Below are 19,099 nucleotides of genomic sequence, written 5' to 3' on the forward strand. Positions count from 1 at the left end.
TTTTCTTTTTTCTTTTTTAATTTCATGTTAATTTTCATATAATAGCATGTGTTAGTTTCATTTTTTGATACTATTTTTCATATACTGATATTGTTTAATATGAATTTTATAAAAAGAAATCAAACTTATCATTTTAGATTGAGTTGTTCAAGTGAATATTTTGTTGAAATATACCCAAACTTGATCATTTAATTGAATTTAGGAATTTTTCTAAACAAAATCCAACCTAATCTCATTAAACCTTATCCTTCACTCTTTTTTTCTCTTTTGTTTAGCCATTATTAAAATGTAAAAACAATGGTGGTTTTTTCTTTTGCCATCACTTTGCAAGCAATATTCTGAACCAATTATTACTGGGCCCTTCCCATGGCTTGCAGGCCCATTACTTCAATTAGCACTATTGTTTGTTTCTCCTTTAATACATAACCATCACTACAATAAAACAATAAATAAATGTCATTCACATCCAATTTTTTATTATTTTTAAGGTTTTTGGAAAATAATGTTTTGAAAATTATTGTATATAATTATTAATGTGATATGTTTTTTAGAAAACTAAATATATATAATAAAAGATAAATTTAAAATTCTAAAATAATAGTATTGAAAATTGCTACGTGATTATATAAAAAATATGTGTTATTAATATATCATTACCCTATTTTCTGTGCTTATTTAACTTATCATTAATCAATGTGACATCAACAAATTCAAAGTGATTGAGGAATTAAATTCATAGAATTGTGATATTTAGATGAAACAAAAACTTATGATAAAATCTAACTAACACAATTAAACTAACATTAAATAAATGAAAATTGTTAAATCAAACCTCATTGGGGGAATGAAAAAGGCTATTTAAGATTGCAATTAAGATTTTTTTTTTTTAATTTTGTGAATGTTCATATATATAATCAAATTACATAGCTATGGCTAAACCTAGCAATAGTTCATTAGCTACCAAAACCTTCACCGTCTTATTCTGGCTGTGGCCATTTCAACCGTAACCATGGCAGCCACCACCAACTTCTTCACTCTCCGATCAACAAACACCGCCGAAAACGGTGGTGAAAGCAAGGGCAGAGGTTGCGGAAAACCTGATGGGGTGGCCATGTGGTTCATCAATGGTGTCACCACAGCTTTCTTTGCCTCCTTGGAACACTGCTGCATCAGAATTGCCACCCAAGAAGACGTCGATGAGGCCAACGACGACATGCCGTTGATCCTCAACGACGGAAACCTCCGCCACCGCGCCGCCGCCACCACCACCGGTAAAAGGAAAGTGAAAGGAAAGAAAAGTTAACAGTTTCTTGTTACAGTGAAAGTCAACGTCTCTCTTTTCTTGGTAAGTGTTGATGTTTTATAATATAGTGTGATGGAGTTCTTGGAGTTATGTAATTTCAGCATTGTGAATGAAAATGAACACTTTTTTCCATTCATTGCTTTTGAATATACACAGAAAGTGTTCTAAGATGATCTGAGTTTGATGGCAAAAAAAAATGTTATTGTAAGCTTGGTTGATTTCTAGGGTTTCTCATCAACATTTGATTGAATTTTATTAAACCAAAAAGTTAAGTAGATTGATGAAAAGAAAATGGTAGAAGGATGTCAAATTTTTTGAAAAACTCATGATCAAATTTGGAACATTACTATTGCTATTAGGGTTTTGAGTTTTGATTTGTGATGAGATAAACTTGAAGAAAAGCTTTAAGGGTAATGCCAAAAGATTAAAGTTGCTTTGAAATATTTTTTTGTATGAAAAAAAAAGCTGTTGCTGTGTTTTTGTGTCCCTCCCATGTTCATGATATTCAATGATGTGGTCTTCTTGGTGATGATCATAGCCATGTTTCAATGGGTAAAGTTTCTTTTACTTTTTTTCCATCACAAAAGTGATACGAAATCCCAGAAAAAAGTGAATTTGCGTCAGAGGAAGTGAAAATTATTGCTCAATTCCATTTCTTTATTATTAAACCAATTGTAGGAACACATTATTTAAAGGAAAATTTAGAATTAAATATAAAATATTAAAATAATAATATTCGAAAGTGTTTGTATTTAAATTCTAAAATAATATATGTTTCAATATTTATCTTAATTTTCAAACTGTGTTCAGAAAAAGAAAAGAAAAAATTAAAGAAAAATTAGGAAAGCACGTGAAGAAGGTAGGGTTTGATGATGATTGAACGTAGTTGGAGTTAATTTGATGTGTTGTTGTGATGTGAAATAAAGTTTGTGTTGATTGATTAAAAAATTACATTCTATCCAACATTAATAATAAAGTTTAACATTTTTTTAAAAGACTATATTATGTCATATTTGAAAAGAATTGAATAATTTAATATTTTAAAAATATAGATTTAGGTAATAGAATAATTGAATAGGTTAAATAGTAGTTATATTGTTTTTATTATTATTTGGAAATTTTGGTTGGATTATGTTGGGTCTCGAATTTAACACGTACAATTTCGTTATCTAACTCATTTGATTCCATAAAGAAAATCAGAAGTTCAATTTATTTAGATTAAATTGAGTCATTCTATTATTTAACCTAATGAACACTCTTGATTAATACAATAATTTTGATTAAATATTATATGTTGAGTTAATTTTAAAAACACTTAAAGGTTATATATTTTACTAGTTATTATTTATGAAGGTTGTTAATGTTATATGATTATTATTAATAGAAAGAAAGTTGAAGAATTAAGGCTATTATTTACAAATATGCATTTTTCCGTTACAAATATGCATTTCCATATATAAAAGCCAAAAATTGAAACCATAGCTCATCCAATAAAAAAATACAAAGCCTCACTATTTAATTAATACACTAAAAAAAATTATTAAATTAATATCAATCTTATAGATAAAAAATAATTAATTATTATATTGACTAAATGATATACTATTTTAGATACTAAAAAAAATATCCATAAATTAATTATTATTGATAAATATTTTTAAATTGGTTAGTAATTAAAACTTTAAAAGTTAATTAAATACCAATTTATAAATTATTTATCAATAATATAAATTAATTTAAATACTAATAATTTTTTTGTCTTTAAAATAGTATATAATTTAGTCAATATAACAATTAATTATTTTTTGTCTTTAAAATTAATTTTTATATAATGATTTAGGAAGAATGATGATAATATTTAAGAGAAATTTATTATATCTTTTGTTCTGATGACAGTTTAAATATATTTTTTTTTAACTTTTGGAAATGTTTTTTAAGAACAAAATTACAGTACAATTCCAAATTTTAAAGTGGACAATATATTAGATATTAGATGCGATTGTTGACTATAATAATATTATCTCAACGTATCAAGTTGAAAATTGATGTTGTATGTGAATGAAAACTTGGAATTCTAAACTGGACAATACATTAGATGTGATTGTTGACTATAATAATGTTATCTCAAAGTATGAAGTTGAAAATTGATGTTGTATGTGAATGAAAATTCTACAAATTCATTATAACATATCAAACCAAATAAAAATTATACAAAATTTCTTGAAAATAAACAATCATCATTGAAAGTCATATGAAAGTAGTAATCCAAAGTCACTTGAAAATAAGTGACCGTCATAATCCAACAAATCTTTTGAAAATAAATTATCATTTCAAAGTAATTAAATTCATAATAAATAAAATATTTTGAAATTAAAAATAATCTATTGAACATTTGAAGAATACTAAAACTCGTTCATCCATTAAATTGAATGAAATTGAATACTGAGTACTTTGTTTATGAATACATTCCAATCAATCACATAAATCACATAGATTCATAAAACATAAATATTTACATATTAATAATTAATTGAATAATAAATATTTAATTATAAAACATACATTTATTTTAAGATTTACAAAACTAAAAGTAGAATTTGATCCATGAATCAACCACACAATCCTCTCTATTTTCTTCAGTAAGATCATGCTTGAACTACTCTTAATTTCAATTTCCAATCACAAAATTAAAAAACCATATTGTATGATTATTAAATAATTAAACTACCATTACTGCCTATTAAATAATTAAGCTAAGGAGTGAACTGATTAAAAATCATATTATATAACAATAAAATAAACTACTACTGCCTAATTCTATTTGTACAAAGAGCAGAGCACGAACTACGGTGGCGGTAGGAACGACAACGATGTCGTGACCTGAGAAGAGAACCACCGCGCACCACCGCGCCAATGACCGGAACGACAATGGCGTCATGAATTGCGGCAACAACGACGGCGTAGCCAACAGAGAGAACGACTGCTCCTCACGAACAGAGAGAGCCTTTCGCGAGGAGAAGAAGGAACCCTAATCCGAGGGCAGTAGGGGAGGAGAAGAAGCAACCCTTATCGCGGTGAGTTTTTGTTTATTTTCGCACGTGAAACGACAATCAATGTCGTCGTTTTTGTTTAAAAAAATACTCCTCCGAACTCGCCAACTCCATTGCAAGCTCGCGAGTTAGGCAAAGCTTGCCGAGTTCACGACGACCCCACCGATTCTGCTCCAAAAACGAGTTTGTTTACGATTCAACTCAGGAAACCAGTGTGGTAACGTAAACTCGTACGTTTTTACGAGTTAACACTCGAGTTTGATAACTATGATTGTGACAGTATATATTTTTTTTTGCTTTGTTTTTATGCTTGGTTTTAGGATTGGGGTTTGGGATTTTGTTCTTTGCTTCTTTCTTTTTATGACTCTGTTTTTTGCTTCATTTTCTTCTATATTTTTGGCTGGTTTTGTGTTATGATGGGGGAGACGATAAGGATGATAGTGATTGCAGGACTTTTGGCTTGGTGGTTGTAGAATGAACTTTCCAAGTTGTTTTTGATTGATTTTGTTTACTCTCTCCAACTGGCTTAGTACTGTGTCTTTTTAGAGTCTCGCGATCTCAACAAAATCAATAATGTAAAGGCCATTCAACTTTAGTTTAAAGGTATTTGATTGATCTTTCATAATTATAAAATGATAGTTCTGATAATTTGTTTTGAAATATCACAAAAAATTCAATTTCTTTGGTTTTAAACTAAAGTTCTCTTTTCACATCTCTTAGACAAAACAACCTTCCAAGTAGAAAATGTCAAAATCGTTATTGATATAGACCGGGTATTTGACTGCACAATTATAGTGACCCTTTTCCTAGTTCAAAGGCTAGACCATAAACACCTTTTTCACTATGTGAAATGCAGTTTCATGCAGTACGTTGTTAGTATGGTTTCTTTTTGTTTATTATTGGGTAATTTAACTTATGCTAGATGCTGATCTATGAAATTGCAGATAGCAACATTGAGAAGTAGGTTGGATTAGTGATGGTGATGGGCAATTGGTGGTTAGGAAGAACAAGGGGTCGTTACTGTTACCACAGTGAGTTTCTGATCCGATGGATGACGAGCAGCAGGAGGGTCCAAGATAGGAGCCAGAAGAAAAGGGTTCACGACCTTGAAGTCGCAACCGAGAAATGGAAGATAGTCTCCAAAATCATTTACTTAATGGAGCTTTTGAAGCAGGAGCCCGAAATGGTTATTCCTGTTCGCTCCCTCGAAAACCACCGCAGGCAAATCAACCTCCCCAAGCCCCACCGAATCTCTGATTTCCTTCGCAAAACCCCCAAACTCTTTGAACTCCACAAGGACCAAAAGGGGGTCCTATGGTGCGGCATGACCCCAAAAGCCGAGGACTTGATGGAACAACAACAAAGGGTTATCGAGGACCATGCTGACAAGGCTGCAGAATACGTTACGAGGTTTCTCATGATGTCAGTGGAGAAACGTCTTCCCCTAGAAAAGATTGCTCACTTTAGAAGAGATTTTGGGTTGTCCTGGGATTTTAGAGTCGATTGGGTGCACAATTATCCTCAACATTTTAAGGTGGTGAAAACACTTGATGGGATTGAGTTTTTGGAGCTTGTGTCGTCAAATCCTGAATGGGCAATTACTGAGTTGGAGAAGAAGGTGGTGAGAGGAGTAACTGGAAGTGCAAGTGCAAGTGCAAGTGCAAGTGAATTACCTGGCGTGCTTTCAATTCCGTTCCCTTTGAAGTTTCCTTCAAATTATAAGAGGGTATATCGGTACTACGCTGAAAAGATTCAGCATTTTCAGGAGATGTCTTATTTGTCTCCCTATGCAGACGCCCGTGGACTTAAGGCTGGTTCTTTGGAGTTTGATAAAAGGGCCGTTGCTGTTATGCATGAACTGCTTAGTTTCACTATTGAGAAGAGGCTGGTCACTGATCACCTTACTCACTTTCGTTGGGAGCTTGTGATGCCTCAGAAGTTGATGAGGCTTCTGCTCAAGCATTGTGGGATCTTCTATGTGTCAGAGAGGGGGAAGAGGTTTAGTGTGTTTTTGACTGAGGCTTATGAGGGTTCTGAGCTCATTGAGAAATGTCCCTTGGTGCTGTGGAAGGAGAAGGTTCTAGGACTTGTGGGTTACAGAGGGAGGAAGAAGAAGTTTGAGGTTTGTAGTGAGGGGTCTGATATGGAGTGTGATGATAGTTTGGTTTTGGACCAGCATGATTCTGAAATGGGGGAGCTGCATGTGCAGATTGATCAAACTGGTACCTTGGATTACAAGGATCCTTTACTTTGGGATGATCTTGAGATGGATGTTGGAGAGATTGGCTGAACATATCGAAAATTTGAAAGTTTCATGAGGTCAGAGTGTGTTCCAATTTCAGTGCAAATATATAATTGTTTCAATTTTGAGGATTGTATTCCTTGATGTAACATCAAACTCTTGGGAGCATGCAATTGTATACCTTAATGCATTAAATTTTGAGGATTACTTTTGACTTTCATTGGAAGTAGATTTCAAATTGTCTGTATGGTGTTGCTGATGTTTGGTTTGGTCGAATTTGGTCTCCGTTCTTGGAATTTGGTCAACCATTATTTTAGTAGTGCAATTTCAATCTACATGTTAACTTGACTTCCATATTTAAAGAAAATCCTGATGAGACATTGTACAACTCACCCACCTCCTCAATCTACTGCCACATCAACTTTACTATTAAGTATTGGATGTAGGTTAAAAGATAGACAAAAAATAGAAGATAAAATAGTGAAAACCAATTTTGACAAAAACAATTGGGGGTGGGGGGACTAAATTCGAGAAATGACTAAACAGTAAAGGATGAAGAGTGTTATTAAATATTTTCTTTGAAACATCTTCAAAATAAGGTGTTTTTTTAAGAAAATATTTGTGAACCTAGTGGGTGTATTACATGGCATGAATATTTCATTTTATATTGTTGTTTTCCTCCTCAATATAGAGATTGATACAGTGTATTGATAGTTTGATGCGTCAGGAGCTGAGCTACAGACCAAGTGTCTACAGAATAGTGTAGTGCTTATATGGGCAAGTTGGAAAGCTGAAACAGACCGAAGAGATCTTCTTGGAGATGCTTGATGTGGATTGTGATCAAGATGGAGTTGCTTGTAGTACCATGCTTTCTTCGTATGCCAGTTGGGGACGCCAGAAGGTTATGTTGTCTTTTTATTCTGCTATAAAAAGAAAAGGGGACAATTCTCTCTGCTACTGTCTTTAACTTTGTGTTGTCTTTGCAAAAGAAATTCACTCCTTCGAGTGGTTGTACAAATGTGGAAGGATATGGTGGAAGATGGGATGATATTTTACCTATACAGCGGCCATTGAGTCACTTTACAAAGGCAGTTGAATATGCTTTCAAGACTTTTGGTGAGATGAGGAATAATGGAGTTATTCCTTAGAAGGTAACATTTTTTTTATCAGCCTGAGGAGGGAGGTAACGCATAATCTGAAAGAAATATTAATTTCAATGAACAAGGGGATTCCATTCCTCAAGAAACTTGAAGTTGGATTAGGAGAGTGAAAACTCCATGAGAATTGTCATGACTATAAAACATAAATCTAATCAACCTGGCAATGGTTATGGTGGATGCTGCATTGCATGTATGCGGTGGCTGGCAAGATGATTGGGCTCATGGCTCAAAGGGGTTGTGATTCACGTTTGTTTCAATGCAGCCTTTGCCTTTTGACTGTTCTTAGTTTCTTGTCCAACCTTCCTTTAAAAGGTGTAACTCTATCAGATGGACTTAAAGATATTATAGACTACCCGCACGCACATAGAATTTCTGATCATTCTATGTTCCTTGCAAGCCTTTGCTATAACTGACGAATGGCAGTGTTGAAGTGATATGTGACCCCTTATTTAGAAACTCTGTACAAAGACAGAAGAGTAACGATAAGGATAGAGATACGGGTACACTTTGTAAGTAACTCAACTGTGACAAGTAGAGCAAATAGGAGGTTGTTAGAGTGGGAAAAGGTTGTTGTAGTGTTTACTGGGAGAGTAGGCACTCTCAAATTGCTTAAGTTGTACATCTTCTACTTTTTGGCAATAGTAATCTGGAGTATGATGTTATAATAGAATCTGTATTCATTATGTTAATCTCGTTTTGAATCTCTAAAATCTTCTTAATTATCAGTTAATTTTATAGTGAACCTCATCAGAATGAGGTAGCCATTACTCTGGTTTTCAAAATTTGAGCGTCAGAGAATTTTGTGGATGAAGCTCAACAGAACGCAGTTTTGAAGAAACGGGCAATAAGTTTGAAGAACAAAATTAAAGAATGTGAGGTTGACTTGTCCACTTTAAAGAGAGAAAAGAACTGCAGAAACTACAAGGTACAAAATGGGACTTGTTTTTTTGCTTATTTAAACGACATATTTATCTTGTTTGGAGGCTACTGTATTATTAATTGTTTACTCATTTTATATAGAATAACACTTCAAATGGCAGACTTGCAGCTACTATTAATTGTTTACTCAATCTTTTGTTTCTGGGTAATGTATGTTTTGAAATTTTCATATAAGCTTGGTCTTCTTGTTTTACATGATAGGACCACTTATATTCATATGCCATAAGTTATGTTGCTTCTGCTGTAAGTTAGAGGTTGCATTCTCATTGGGTAGCAGTACAAGTAGAAGAAGCCAATAATGTGTTTACAAATTTGGAAGGTAGAAAGAAAGGACTGATCATGGTAGAAGAGATATTACCCTGATTTGGCATATATCACCTCTCAATAGATTATCATCATCCTGCATTACTTCGTTAATAAGTGCTTCTTACATTCATGATTGTAATTTGTAAGTGTATTTCAACTAATATCAAACATGAATGTATTCACAATTTAAACAATACCCTAGCTGAAAGTGATCCATTAATGTTGTCAGCTTTCTTCAAGCAGTCTCCTACTGCATCTGTTCATTTTATTTGTTCTAAACTTGTTTACACGCAATGCTTTGCAAAGTAAATATATGAAATAACTTCAATACCCCTTCTATTTACAATTCTATTGAGAAGCATAGAGATGGGATAATTGGAAAACCAAATTTCAGAACTACTAGGTTTTCATATTCTCGTGAGCATTAGTCAAGGAGAAGAAGAACATTAAAATTTCTGGACCAACATTAAAAGTTGTAGAGAATTGTGTTCCTTAACCAAGTGGTCCAAGATTTAAATTGTGGTATGAAATAAGCGACGTGGAGATGGGAATACGCACATTGTATGAAAAAAATATGAAAATAAAGAAAGAATGATCTCTGAAGAAATGAAGATTTTGAAGCAAGATCTGAAAATGAGAATTCTGAGAATTTTGAAGCAACACCACTAAGAAAAGTGTGTAAGGATTAAAAAAAGGAGTGTTGTGTTGTGGTGTGACATGACCCCAAAAGCCAATGACTTGATGGAACAACAAAAGGTCATTGAGGACCTCTCTGACATTACAAGGCTGCAAAACATGTTCTGAGGTTTCTTATAATGTCTCTGCAGAAACACCTTCTCTTCTCTTGGATAACATTAATCATCAACTGCTTAGTTACTAATCACATATTCACTTTCATTGTTGATGATCAAACCACCCATATCACTTGCCAGATTACCCACTTACATAATAATAATAATAATATTAATAAATACAAATTTATTCGCATAAACTTATTCATAAATCAGAAATAAAAATAATAACTAATAATTTTACTATTTAATTTATATTTAAACTAATTTCAACTTAAAAAAAAAAAATCCATTTTTTAATCTCTTCTACAACTTTCTATGATTTTTTTCCAAGCATACCCATAAAAATAAAATAAATGATTGAATGATTGAATCTTAGTACGATTACATGATTAATAAAAAAATAGGAACGTTTTGACATACATCTTACTTTTGAATAATTATATTATTTATTTTATTACGCTTTAATAGTCATAATTAAATTTATAAAATATTTGGTATTCTATTTAAATAAAACTCAACATTAAAAAAATTAAATAGTTTAAAAAAAATTATGACTAACTAAAATAAAATAAAAATAAAAATAAATAATAAGAACAAAAATTAAGAAAACAATAATTTAAAATATATCATTCAATCTATCTCATATCACACATTGATTTTCTTTATTTATTTATTTATTCTTATATCAATTAATTCGTCTTCACTTACACACTAGTTTTTTTTATTAATTTATATTTATGTCATTTAATTTATCTTTACATACATTTTTTTTTTTAATATATAATTATATTATTTAATTTACTTTTAAAATGTGAGTAATTTTATTCTTTATATTGTTATATTTATTAATAGCATATTTTTTTATCTTTTCAATCCATTTCTACCTTTTTATTTTATTTGTGTGTGATAAAGTGACTCATATCTAATTATTTTGTTTAAAGTCATTGCTTAAATTTTATTTTATTTTGTATTATTTTAAAATCATCATTTTGTAATTCAAAGAAATATATAATAAAATAAAGTAAAATTAAATATTTTTTAAGTGAATTTGGATAAAAGAAAGTTACTTATATGATCTATTATTTTTTATTTTTTATTTATATGTTTGGATGATGTATATAGATTATTAGTTAAGATAAATATGATGTATCTTAATTTTTATTACATTATGTTATTTTTGAAAATATCAAAGAGCATGTGAATTGGGAAAGTGTAATATGTTTTTTGACAATAAGATGAGACTAAGTCAATTCATGAGTTTTTGTGTTTGAGAAGTCACATTTTTTATTAGGAAAGTGTAATATGTTTTTTGACAATAAGATGAGACTAAGTCAATTCATGAGTTTTTGTGTTTGAGAAGTCATATTTTTTATACACAGAAGATAATAGACCGAGACCATGATGGAGTTTAAGAAATTATTTACCAAATATGTCAATATCTTTATAGTTTCAAAGTAACACTTTGAACTAGAATATTCATAACTCAAACTTTAGATTATTCAATACCTACTTATCATTGTTGAGGTAGGTAATTGGGTATATACCTCTTTCATGGATTGATAAATGACTGATATTTTTGAAAAGAAAATTATGATTGTACCAAAAATTTTAATGAAAAATATTCAACTATGTAAGTAATTTTTTATGATTATAGTGGATAATTAAAAGTGAATAGAAATCCTTATATTTAATAAAGTGAGATTGTGTCTTATAATTCTTTATCAAATTATAAATCGTTCTATTTTGTATGTTAAATATATTAAGATTGATATTTAAGACTTAAAATACTTCACTTTTTTTCATGTTTTCTTTCATATACCTACAATATAAGTAGAAAACATAACTTATTCAACAATGATTGTTCGAAAAAATTTCAATAAATCTTTTTTAAGATGTTGACTCATGAAAAACTTAGTTTTATTATCTTTAAAAGATATTAAATACATAGATAGTCCTCTCTTCTAACAGAAAATTTACTATCATTCTAAAACTTATAAGTTTTTATAAATAATACAACAACAAAATATTGATATATATATATATATATATAATAAAAGATTATGTTATAATTAATTTTCTTTATAAAAAAAAACTTATATAATAATCGAATATTACTTTGTGGGTACAATTAAGAGTGTTAAAGTGACTTAAAGTACCATGGACATATAGTTTTTACTTTCATGGACCAAACCAAGTTACCACACTTAAGAAAATCATATACGCAATTGGTTCCCTCAGTTGTGCTTCGCTTTTAATTAAGTTGTTGTGATTTGGTAAGAAAATGACAAAAACAGAAAAATAAAAATAAAAATAAGAGAAGGTGGAACTATCATACTTTACATGATAGTACACTCTTCTCATCACTTCCTCAACCTTGTGTTAGAGATTCTCATATAATAAGGAAAAATTGTTAGTATTTCATCTCATTTTAAATAACATTCACCTTAATTTAAAATGGAGATATATATTTTATATTTTTATTAAAATAGTATTCACATTTTTTCTTAATTTTAAATAAACATCCATATCCCTTATGTTTTTAATAAATAATAATTACTTTTATGATGTTTTTAATAAGTGATATTAAAAAATGAAAGTATTTATAAATACTGTATAAAAATTAAAAAATAGTAGTATAAAAAACAAAGATATATGTGTCTATTCTAAAATTAAAAAGAAAAGATTTAACATTACCTTAGAAAATAAGTGACAATGTGGATCAATATCATAATTAAGCTAACTCATAAAAAAACAAATAAGATGGCTATTCCATAATAATATTTGTTTTATTAAGTTGAATAGTCTTGAGGTAGGAACATTGATGTCTCTGAGATCAAAAAGAGATTTCAAAGATGGATCTTTGTACTCTTAATTCTCGGGAAAATTTATTCTCCTTAGACATTGAGGAGTTTGTTCTGGTACGTTCAATAGTTTCACATCACTTAGGAATCAAAATTAAGGGTAATTTAAATACACATCCCTCCCTTAACCCTTTGATGACCTTTTAAGGACAAAACTATGACGAAACTCCAACCTTCAAAATGAACAATATCTCACATGCGGTGATTAACCATAATGTTGTTATCTCAACGAATTTGAGATTAATAAACTTATTTACTATATTAATAAGAAAAACTGATTTTATAATTTGATATTTTAGTTTATGTCAATCAATTAATTACAACTTTAACAAATTCGACTGATGTTTACATTTAGTTTCTTTAAGAAAAGGAGAATAAAATTCTCCACTATTTTGTATGTTTAAGCCAATGGAATATGTTTTTATATATTAAAAGCCCTAATATATTGTTTTTTGCCCTACCTAAACTCTTATTCTGATTGTGAATTTATAGTTGGTTTTAAGAAATGATAAAGAGTGTATTAAAAGAGTTTGTTAAGTGTATGGTTAACTTGTTTCCACTCCTCAGAAAAGGAAACAAAACAACGTGCATTGAGTTGGTGAATGAAATAAAGGAGAGTGCATTACCCTTATTTGCATTAAAATTTACACCAAGCACATGCATGCAAACTACTTTGGGTTGCTAAATTCTCTTCCTTTTGGTTCTTTAAATTATAGTGATAGTACACTGAAACGGCATACAAAGGGTGGCATGTTATGCTCCACTCACAACCCCTTTAATATTTTCCTCATTCTTCAAGGGAACCAACTTCCAACCAAACCAAAAACTGTCCCTAGCTAGTTACCTATACAATCAAAACTACCCAACAATATTCCTCTCTTATCTTTTTCCATTAGATCCCATTTCTCTTTATCATGTTTTATGTTAAAAGTATTCAAGATCAGTGTACACTATGTTATACATGAGTCAACTTATTTGATTTGTCTGGCTGTTATCATGTGTGGGCTTCTTTGGTTGACTTTGGGGTAAGGAATAACTAGTAGTTTTTTGTTGGGAGTTTGGATTAGGTTGGAGTGTGAGGTACTATCTTATCTCTCTTCTTAATTTTTGTATAAGGATTGAGTCATCTCTAAAGTGATCCATATTTATTTATTGTTTCTTGCTCATAAAAAAAATGTTGTACATAACTCACATCCATCAATCTTCTGTACTGAAATAGTAGACTGAGTAAATCAAATTCTTCAAGATACTTGCTATCTACAACCAAAATCAACAAAAAGAGTGAAAACAAAGCAATTTGTGAGTTTGGGTAGCTTGTTATAACATGAAAAAGGACTCTCTGTTCTATCTCATCTCCTAATTTACACTTTGAATTACTGTATGATTGCAGATCGTACTGTGTTTTGTTTTGAACAAACTAAGTTAAAGTTGGTCATAATACATAAGCTTTTGATTCAACAAATAACCTAGCTAGTAAAACTTTGTGTTACGTATTTGTTTATATATTATAATATGCTTTCGTATGAGTTATGGAGGTTTTGTGTCCGATGTGTGTTGTTCTTCTCTTGAGTGTCGATTTCAAACAATATTTGATTGTAAGTTTTTGGTTTAGAAAGAAGGGATATTTGTAAAAGTCGTATAACGTTCAAGTTAGTATTTGATAACTTTTATCTTGTCTTAGAATGTTTATTTATAGGATTAAGAGAACTTTTGTGTGAGTGAGTGAAGTTGTGCACGCTTGTTTTTCCTTATCGGATTGGTGTCTGGACTCGTTGACGTGTTTGTTTATGATTAATGTGTTTGTTTATGATTAGAAGCCCTTGACTTTACAGACTTTAAGTTTGAGTAGGACGCTTGTGTGATGTTATTATGTTTTTTCTGTTTAATAGTTGAAGTAGTTGATTGTTTCTGATTTAATTTGTAATAGGATTAGACTACACCTAAAGTGATTCATATTTATTTATTTTTTTTGTTGATAAAAAAAAAATACTCATTTAATATTTTAAGCAATGGTTAAACTTGAATATTAATCGGTTCTTGGAAAGTTCTCGACATAATTTTTTCCTTAATTACTTTCATATGTCCACGATTCATTTGAATATACATGGAGTCCAATCTATAACTCACAAACCTTTTGACAAAGAGAATATATAGATCACCAACTACCAAATTGTGACAAATTCATCGAGTAATGAGACAACGATGAGACTAGTTGATTTTTAATTGTGCTTGTTGTGGCTACGTTGAAATTAGTGATTGTAGCCTTTGATGAACGACGTGGGTGCATTAGGGTGGGGTAGGAAAAGAAGAAATCCATAGCCACAACCACATTGTGGGCTTATGTGGCCATCATTTTCCACGTACTAAACCCTAATTAGTCCACCTTCACCACACTAATTCATTTTTCCCACAAAAATTAATATTATTACCTTTTGCACCTTCCATGCATGTGCGTGTCCAAAATGACTTCGGCGCAGTGCTTCTCTCTGTAACTTTCTAATCCAATTCCTTGCATCTTCGTTTTTGGTTGATCCTTCGTCATTAAGCTAAAGCCATTTTTCATGAGGACCCCATTATTTTACCATAACCAAAAGCACATAAATAAATAAATAAATACACAAAGAACACAAATGCTGGCTACCTCATCTACCATTAAACTTTCCATTGGAATTCAATACTTCATCTCAAACTTTCAAACCCACTTCGTTATTCTCTTAACAAAATGTGTTTTTCATTTCTTAATTAACATGGGTCAAACTTAGTTTTAGTTTTAGTTTCTTATCTTCACTTTCATTATGTTGTCCAAAAACTATTCCACTACACAAAATTAAGGATTAAAACCCCCTCAAAAGCAACAATATGTCATCTTTCTACTACCATCACTCAAGAATATCCTTACCACTTACTAGGAGATACTTATGGATTCCTCATGATCAATCATAAAAAAAAAACATACATAAAAAACACAAAATTCAAGTATTTTACTCAAATTAAGAAAACCAATTTCTAATATTTTCACATTATTGTTGTTGTCATATACAAAATAATTAATCGTGTTAATTATTGGAATTGTGAAAATGATAATAGAAAACTAGCTTAATTGACCTCTTTTCAAATGAATAGTAATAAAGATCATCAATTCTTTGATTTAATAAGAATGTTGATACGATGAGAACTTATATTAGATTACAACTGATGAAGATAGATAATTTTTTTTTATTAAAGTAGAACAATTTTGAAATTATATTATACCACATCACAATTATAAATTAGTGTCTTTGTGAAAGTAATATCTTTTTTATTTAATAAATCTCTCTTTCACACTGGCTTTAACTTAAATATTATTATCAGATTGGTGGAAAAGAGATTTAAAAAAAATTAACTTAAATATAATAAACCTAAGTTGTGTGTGTGTAAAAGAAGTGTAAAAATGAAAATACCTAAAACATGTGTTACCCTACTTTTTCTTCTTTTCTTCTTTGGAGAAATGCGCACATAGCTTTCTGACCCCACATGTTGGAACGTTTTGCAAACTTTTTCCTCCTTAAATTTTTTTTTTTTTTCAGCTTTGCTTTTTTTCCTCCTTAAATACCAAACCCCCATGCTTCACTTCTTCCCTTTTCCCCTTCTTTCCTCTCTCCGGTTCATTTTTTCCGACCCAACGGTTCACCCCTCTCCTTCTTCTTCTCACCAACAACAATGTTCTTCCACCAAGAACCCGAACCGGTTCACTCCTCCTGTTTCCCGGTTCTCCAAACCATGTTCACGCCCGCCGAAATAGAGGAGCTATTCTCCCTCGTTAACGAACCGCCGAGCCCGGAGTCCGGTTCGCAGGGCTCGAACCGCGCGGTCCGGTCCACGCACGAGAGAAAGCTGCGGCGAATGCAGTCGAACCGGGAGTCAGCCCGGCGGTCCCGCTGGAGAAAGAAGCGGCATTTGGAGAACCTCACGAACCAACAGAACCGGTTCAGAATGGAAAACCGAGAATTGAAAAACCGGTTATTCTTAACCATGCACCAGAATCTTCTTCTCTCCGTGGAGAATGAACGGCTTAGATCCGAATCCTTGACCCTTATGGCTACACTCTCAAACCTTTATCAAATTCTAGGCATTTCACAATAGTGTCACTCGTAAACTAAAATGTAACAACAAAATTAGGGCATGTTATTATGTGTATATGAATATGACGTCGTTTAGCGGCTTACTATATAATAAACTAAGCTCTTCTTCATAATACTAAATACCCCCAACATCAAATTTGTGTTGGGTGCATGTGTTAAAGTCAGAAATTAAGCTTTTCTATAATTTCGTGAACCTTTTTTTCTTCTTTTATTATAATTTTGGAGATTAATATATATACACATGCATGTGGTGGTTTCGAGAAACCCCACGTTGTTGGAAGAGGAACGTAGAGAGATTTGTAGGGTGTCTATTTTTTGGTCGTTGCCACTTTGTTTTGTCTTAGGTATAGCTTTTGTAATTACATTTGTAAGAGATTCATTAGTGCACAAATCAATGAGAGTGGTGAGTGACAATTATTTGACTCTCTATGGGAATCTTAGAAGAATATATATATATATATATATATAATGTTTTTTTATTAATAATAAAGAATATATAAACAAGAATCAGGTGATTCAACTCTTAAAAAAAGTATGAACAATCTAATCGTATAATACCTTTCCATCATTTCAGAAACAAAACAACTCCTGATATATTCTGACAATAACATGACACAAGTTAACCTCCAACATCCCAATAAAACGATTACAGAACGAAACGCCAATCAGAAAACGAAAAACTAGTTGAAAAAAACTTAGACGTGAGTAAAATTCAAACCTTCAATTGAAAAAAAAAAATATTTAAAAAAATCAGAATTTCTTCATAAAAAATTATTAAAATTATGTAATTTTTTGTGTGTGTGTTTTGGATTTGGATAATGGTGAAGTGGTGTATTGAAATGTTGATTTGACTATGAGATGGAGTGGAGGAAGATATTTGGTTGATCATGCCTTCTGCCATGTCCAAAAAGAAATTATTATATATTAGAAAAAAATAAAATATTATATGAGAAAAAAGGAAAAAGAAAATAAAGAAAGTTGCCCTAGAAAAAGGTGATTATAAAAAGGAAAAGAGAGGTGTGGCCAAAATTTTGGCAATGAGGTCATAGAGGACCCCCCACATGTGAACAACTCCTAATTACTTTACTTTCTTTTTCTCAAAAGAAATGAAGTTATGTGAAAAATAGTTTCATAGTAATGTGATATTGCCAACAACAATCAAACCATGTTCATCGAATTAAAAGTTTATTTTAAGTGCTTATATATTTCGATTGTTTCAATAAAACTTTATATTTCAGTTCATGTATCACTTCACTTTTTTAAAAACGAGTTATCCTATAAAAAGATAAGAGTTGAATGTAAATAGAAACTTGAACTATTTTTCTGTTTTTTAGAAATATACGTTTACACTACTTTTTCATATCTTAAATTAATTTGTAAAAATTATTTCCTATACTTTCACTACAAGAAAATTATGAAATAGAAACCAATTTTTAGAGACCAAAATAATTAGTTGCAATAGTAACTAAATTAGAGATCATTTTAGAAACTAATAAAAATTTTGGTTTCTAAATTAGTTTTTATTATTGTTAAATCGTTTCTAGATTGGTATCTAATTAGTAACTAAGGTTTTAGAGACCAAATTTAGAAATTAAATAATTGGTAGTTAAAACCTTGGTTGCTAATTAGATACCAATTTAGAAACTATTTAACAATAATAGAAACTAATTTAGAAACCAATTTTTTTCTTAGTTTCTAAAATGGTCTCTAATTTAGTTAATATTGAAACTAATTATTTTGGTTTCTATTTCATGATTTTCTTGTAGTGTTTTTTTTTTTAAAAATAAATTTTTAAATTAAGATAATTTTAACTTCTACAAAATTACTCTAAAAGTATTTATAGTTATAGAATAAGTCATTAAAATAGAAGATCATAATATGTTATATAATTTTTTATGATATAATTAACAGAAAAAATAATATAAATTTAATGCATAACTTTTTTTTGTGTGTGTGTACATTGATTGATTGAGAGAATCATTTGATAATTTTTGGGTTTAAAGACATAAACTTTTTATTGAATTACTAATAGTGGACAATTGAGATTGATTTTGATAGTCAAAATTGATTGAAAATGATGGTCATCCCTAATCATCGTCATTATTATCTTCTTAACACAGTGATTAGTAAGTGATCTAATCCAATTTTTTTCATCCGAAAACATAAGAAAATGTTATTCAATATTCTTTATTTATACAATAAAACTCGGACATGTTTCACAAATTAATAAACGAGTCTAATTAAATAAAGGTGTATATATAATCTAATTGGTTTAAATTTATGTTTCACAAAATATTATATTTCTCTTATACAAATCATAAAA

At 30.3% G+C, this 19,099-nt stretch overlaps 3 protein-coding genes across 5 annotated transcripts; all 3 read left to right on the forward strand.

Moving 5' to 3' along the window:
* The first annotated feature begins 906 nt into the window (after positions 1 to 906).
* On the forward strand, positions 907 to 1,474 carry LOC137816571 (uncharacterized). The gene has a single exon (XM_068619762.2). The coding sequence runs from the start codon at positions 1,010 to 1,012 to the stop codon at positions 1,301 to 1,303; it is 294 nt and encodes a 97-aa protein (XP_068475863.1). The 5' UTR covers positions 907 to 1,009; the 3' UTR covers positions 1,304 to 1,474.
* Positions 1,475 to 4,109: 2,635 nt separating this feature from the next.
* On the forward strand, positions 4,110 to 8,825 carry LOC137816572 (Ubiquitin carboxyl-terminal hydrolase family protein). Of its 3 annotated transcripts, none has more exons than XM_068619764.2 (3): positions 4,117 to 4,377; positions 5,298 to 6,672; positions 7,310 to 8,825. In XM_068619764.2, the coding sequence occupies exon 2, from the start codon at positions 5,330 to 5,332 to the stop codon at positions 6,641 to 6,643; it is 1,314 nt and encodes a 437-aa protein (XP_068475865.1). In that variant the 5' UTR covers positions 4,117 to 4,377; positions 5,298 to 5,329; the 3' UTR covers positions 6,644 to 6,672; positions 7,310 to 8,825. The 3 variants fall into 3 exon arrangements, with proteins under 3 accessions (XP_068475864.1, XP_068475865.1, XP_068475867.1); XM_068619766.2 differs by having other exon boundaries at positions 7,323 to 8,442; XM_068619763.2 differs by lacking the exon at positions 7,310 to 8,825 and having other exon boundaries at positions 4,110 to 4,377; positions 5,298 to 6,833.
* A 7,446-nt stretch (positions 8,826 to 16,271) lies between these two features.
* On the forward strand, positions 16,272 to 16,896 carry LOC150029462 (basic leucine zipper 4-like). Its single transcript, XM_090297103.1, has one exon. It carries the CDS (start codon positions 16,355 to 16,357, stop codon positions 16,775 to 16,777), a length of 423 nt encoding a protein of 140 aa, XP_090153229.1. The 5' UTR covers positions 16,272 to 16,354; the 3' UTR covers positions 16,778 to 16,896.
* The last annotated feature ends 2,203 nt before the right edge of the window (positions 16,897 to 19,099 follow it).

Source organism: Phaseolus vulgaris, chromosome 1 (assembly GCF_051622355.1).
Source record: "Phaseolus vulgaris cultivar YP4 chromosome 1, ASM5162235v1, whole genome shotgun sequence".
In the NCBI taxonomy this organism is placed as follows: Eukaryota; Viridiplantae; Streptophyta; class Magnoliopsida; order Fabales; family Fabaceae; genus Phaseolus; species Phaseolus vulgaris.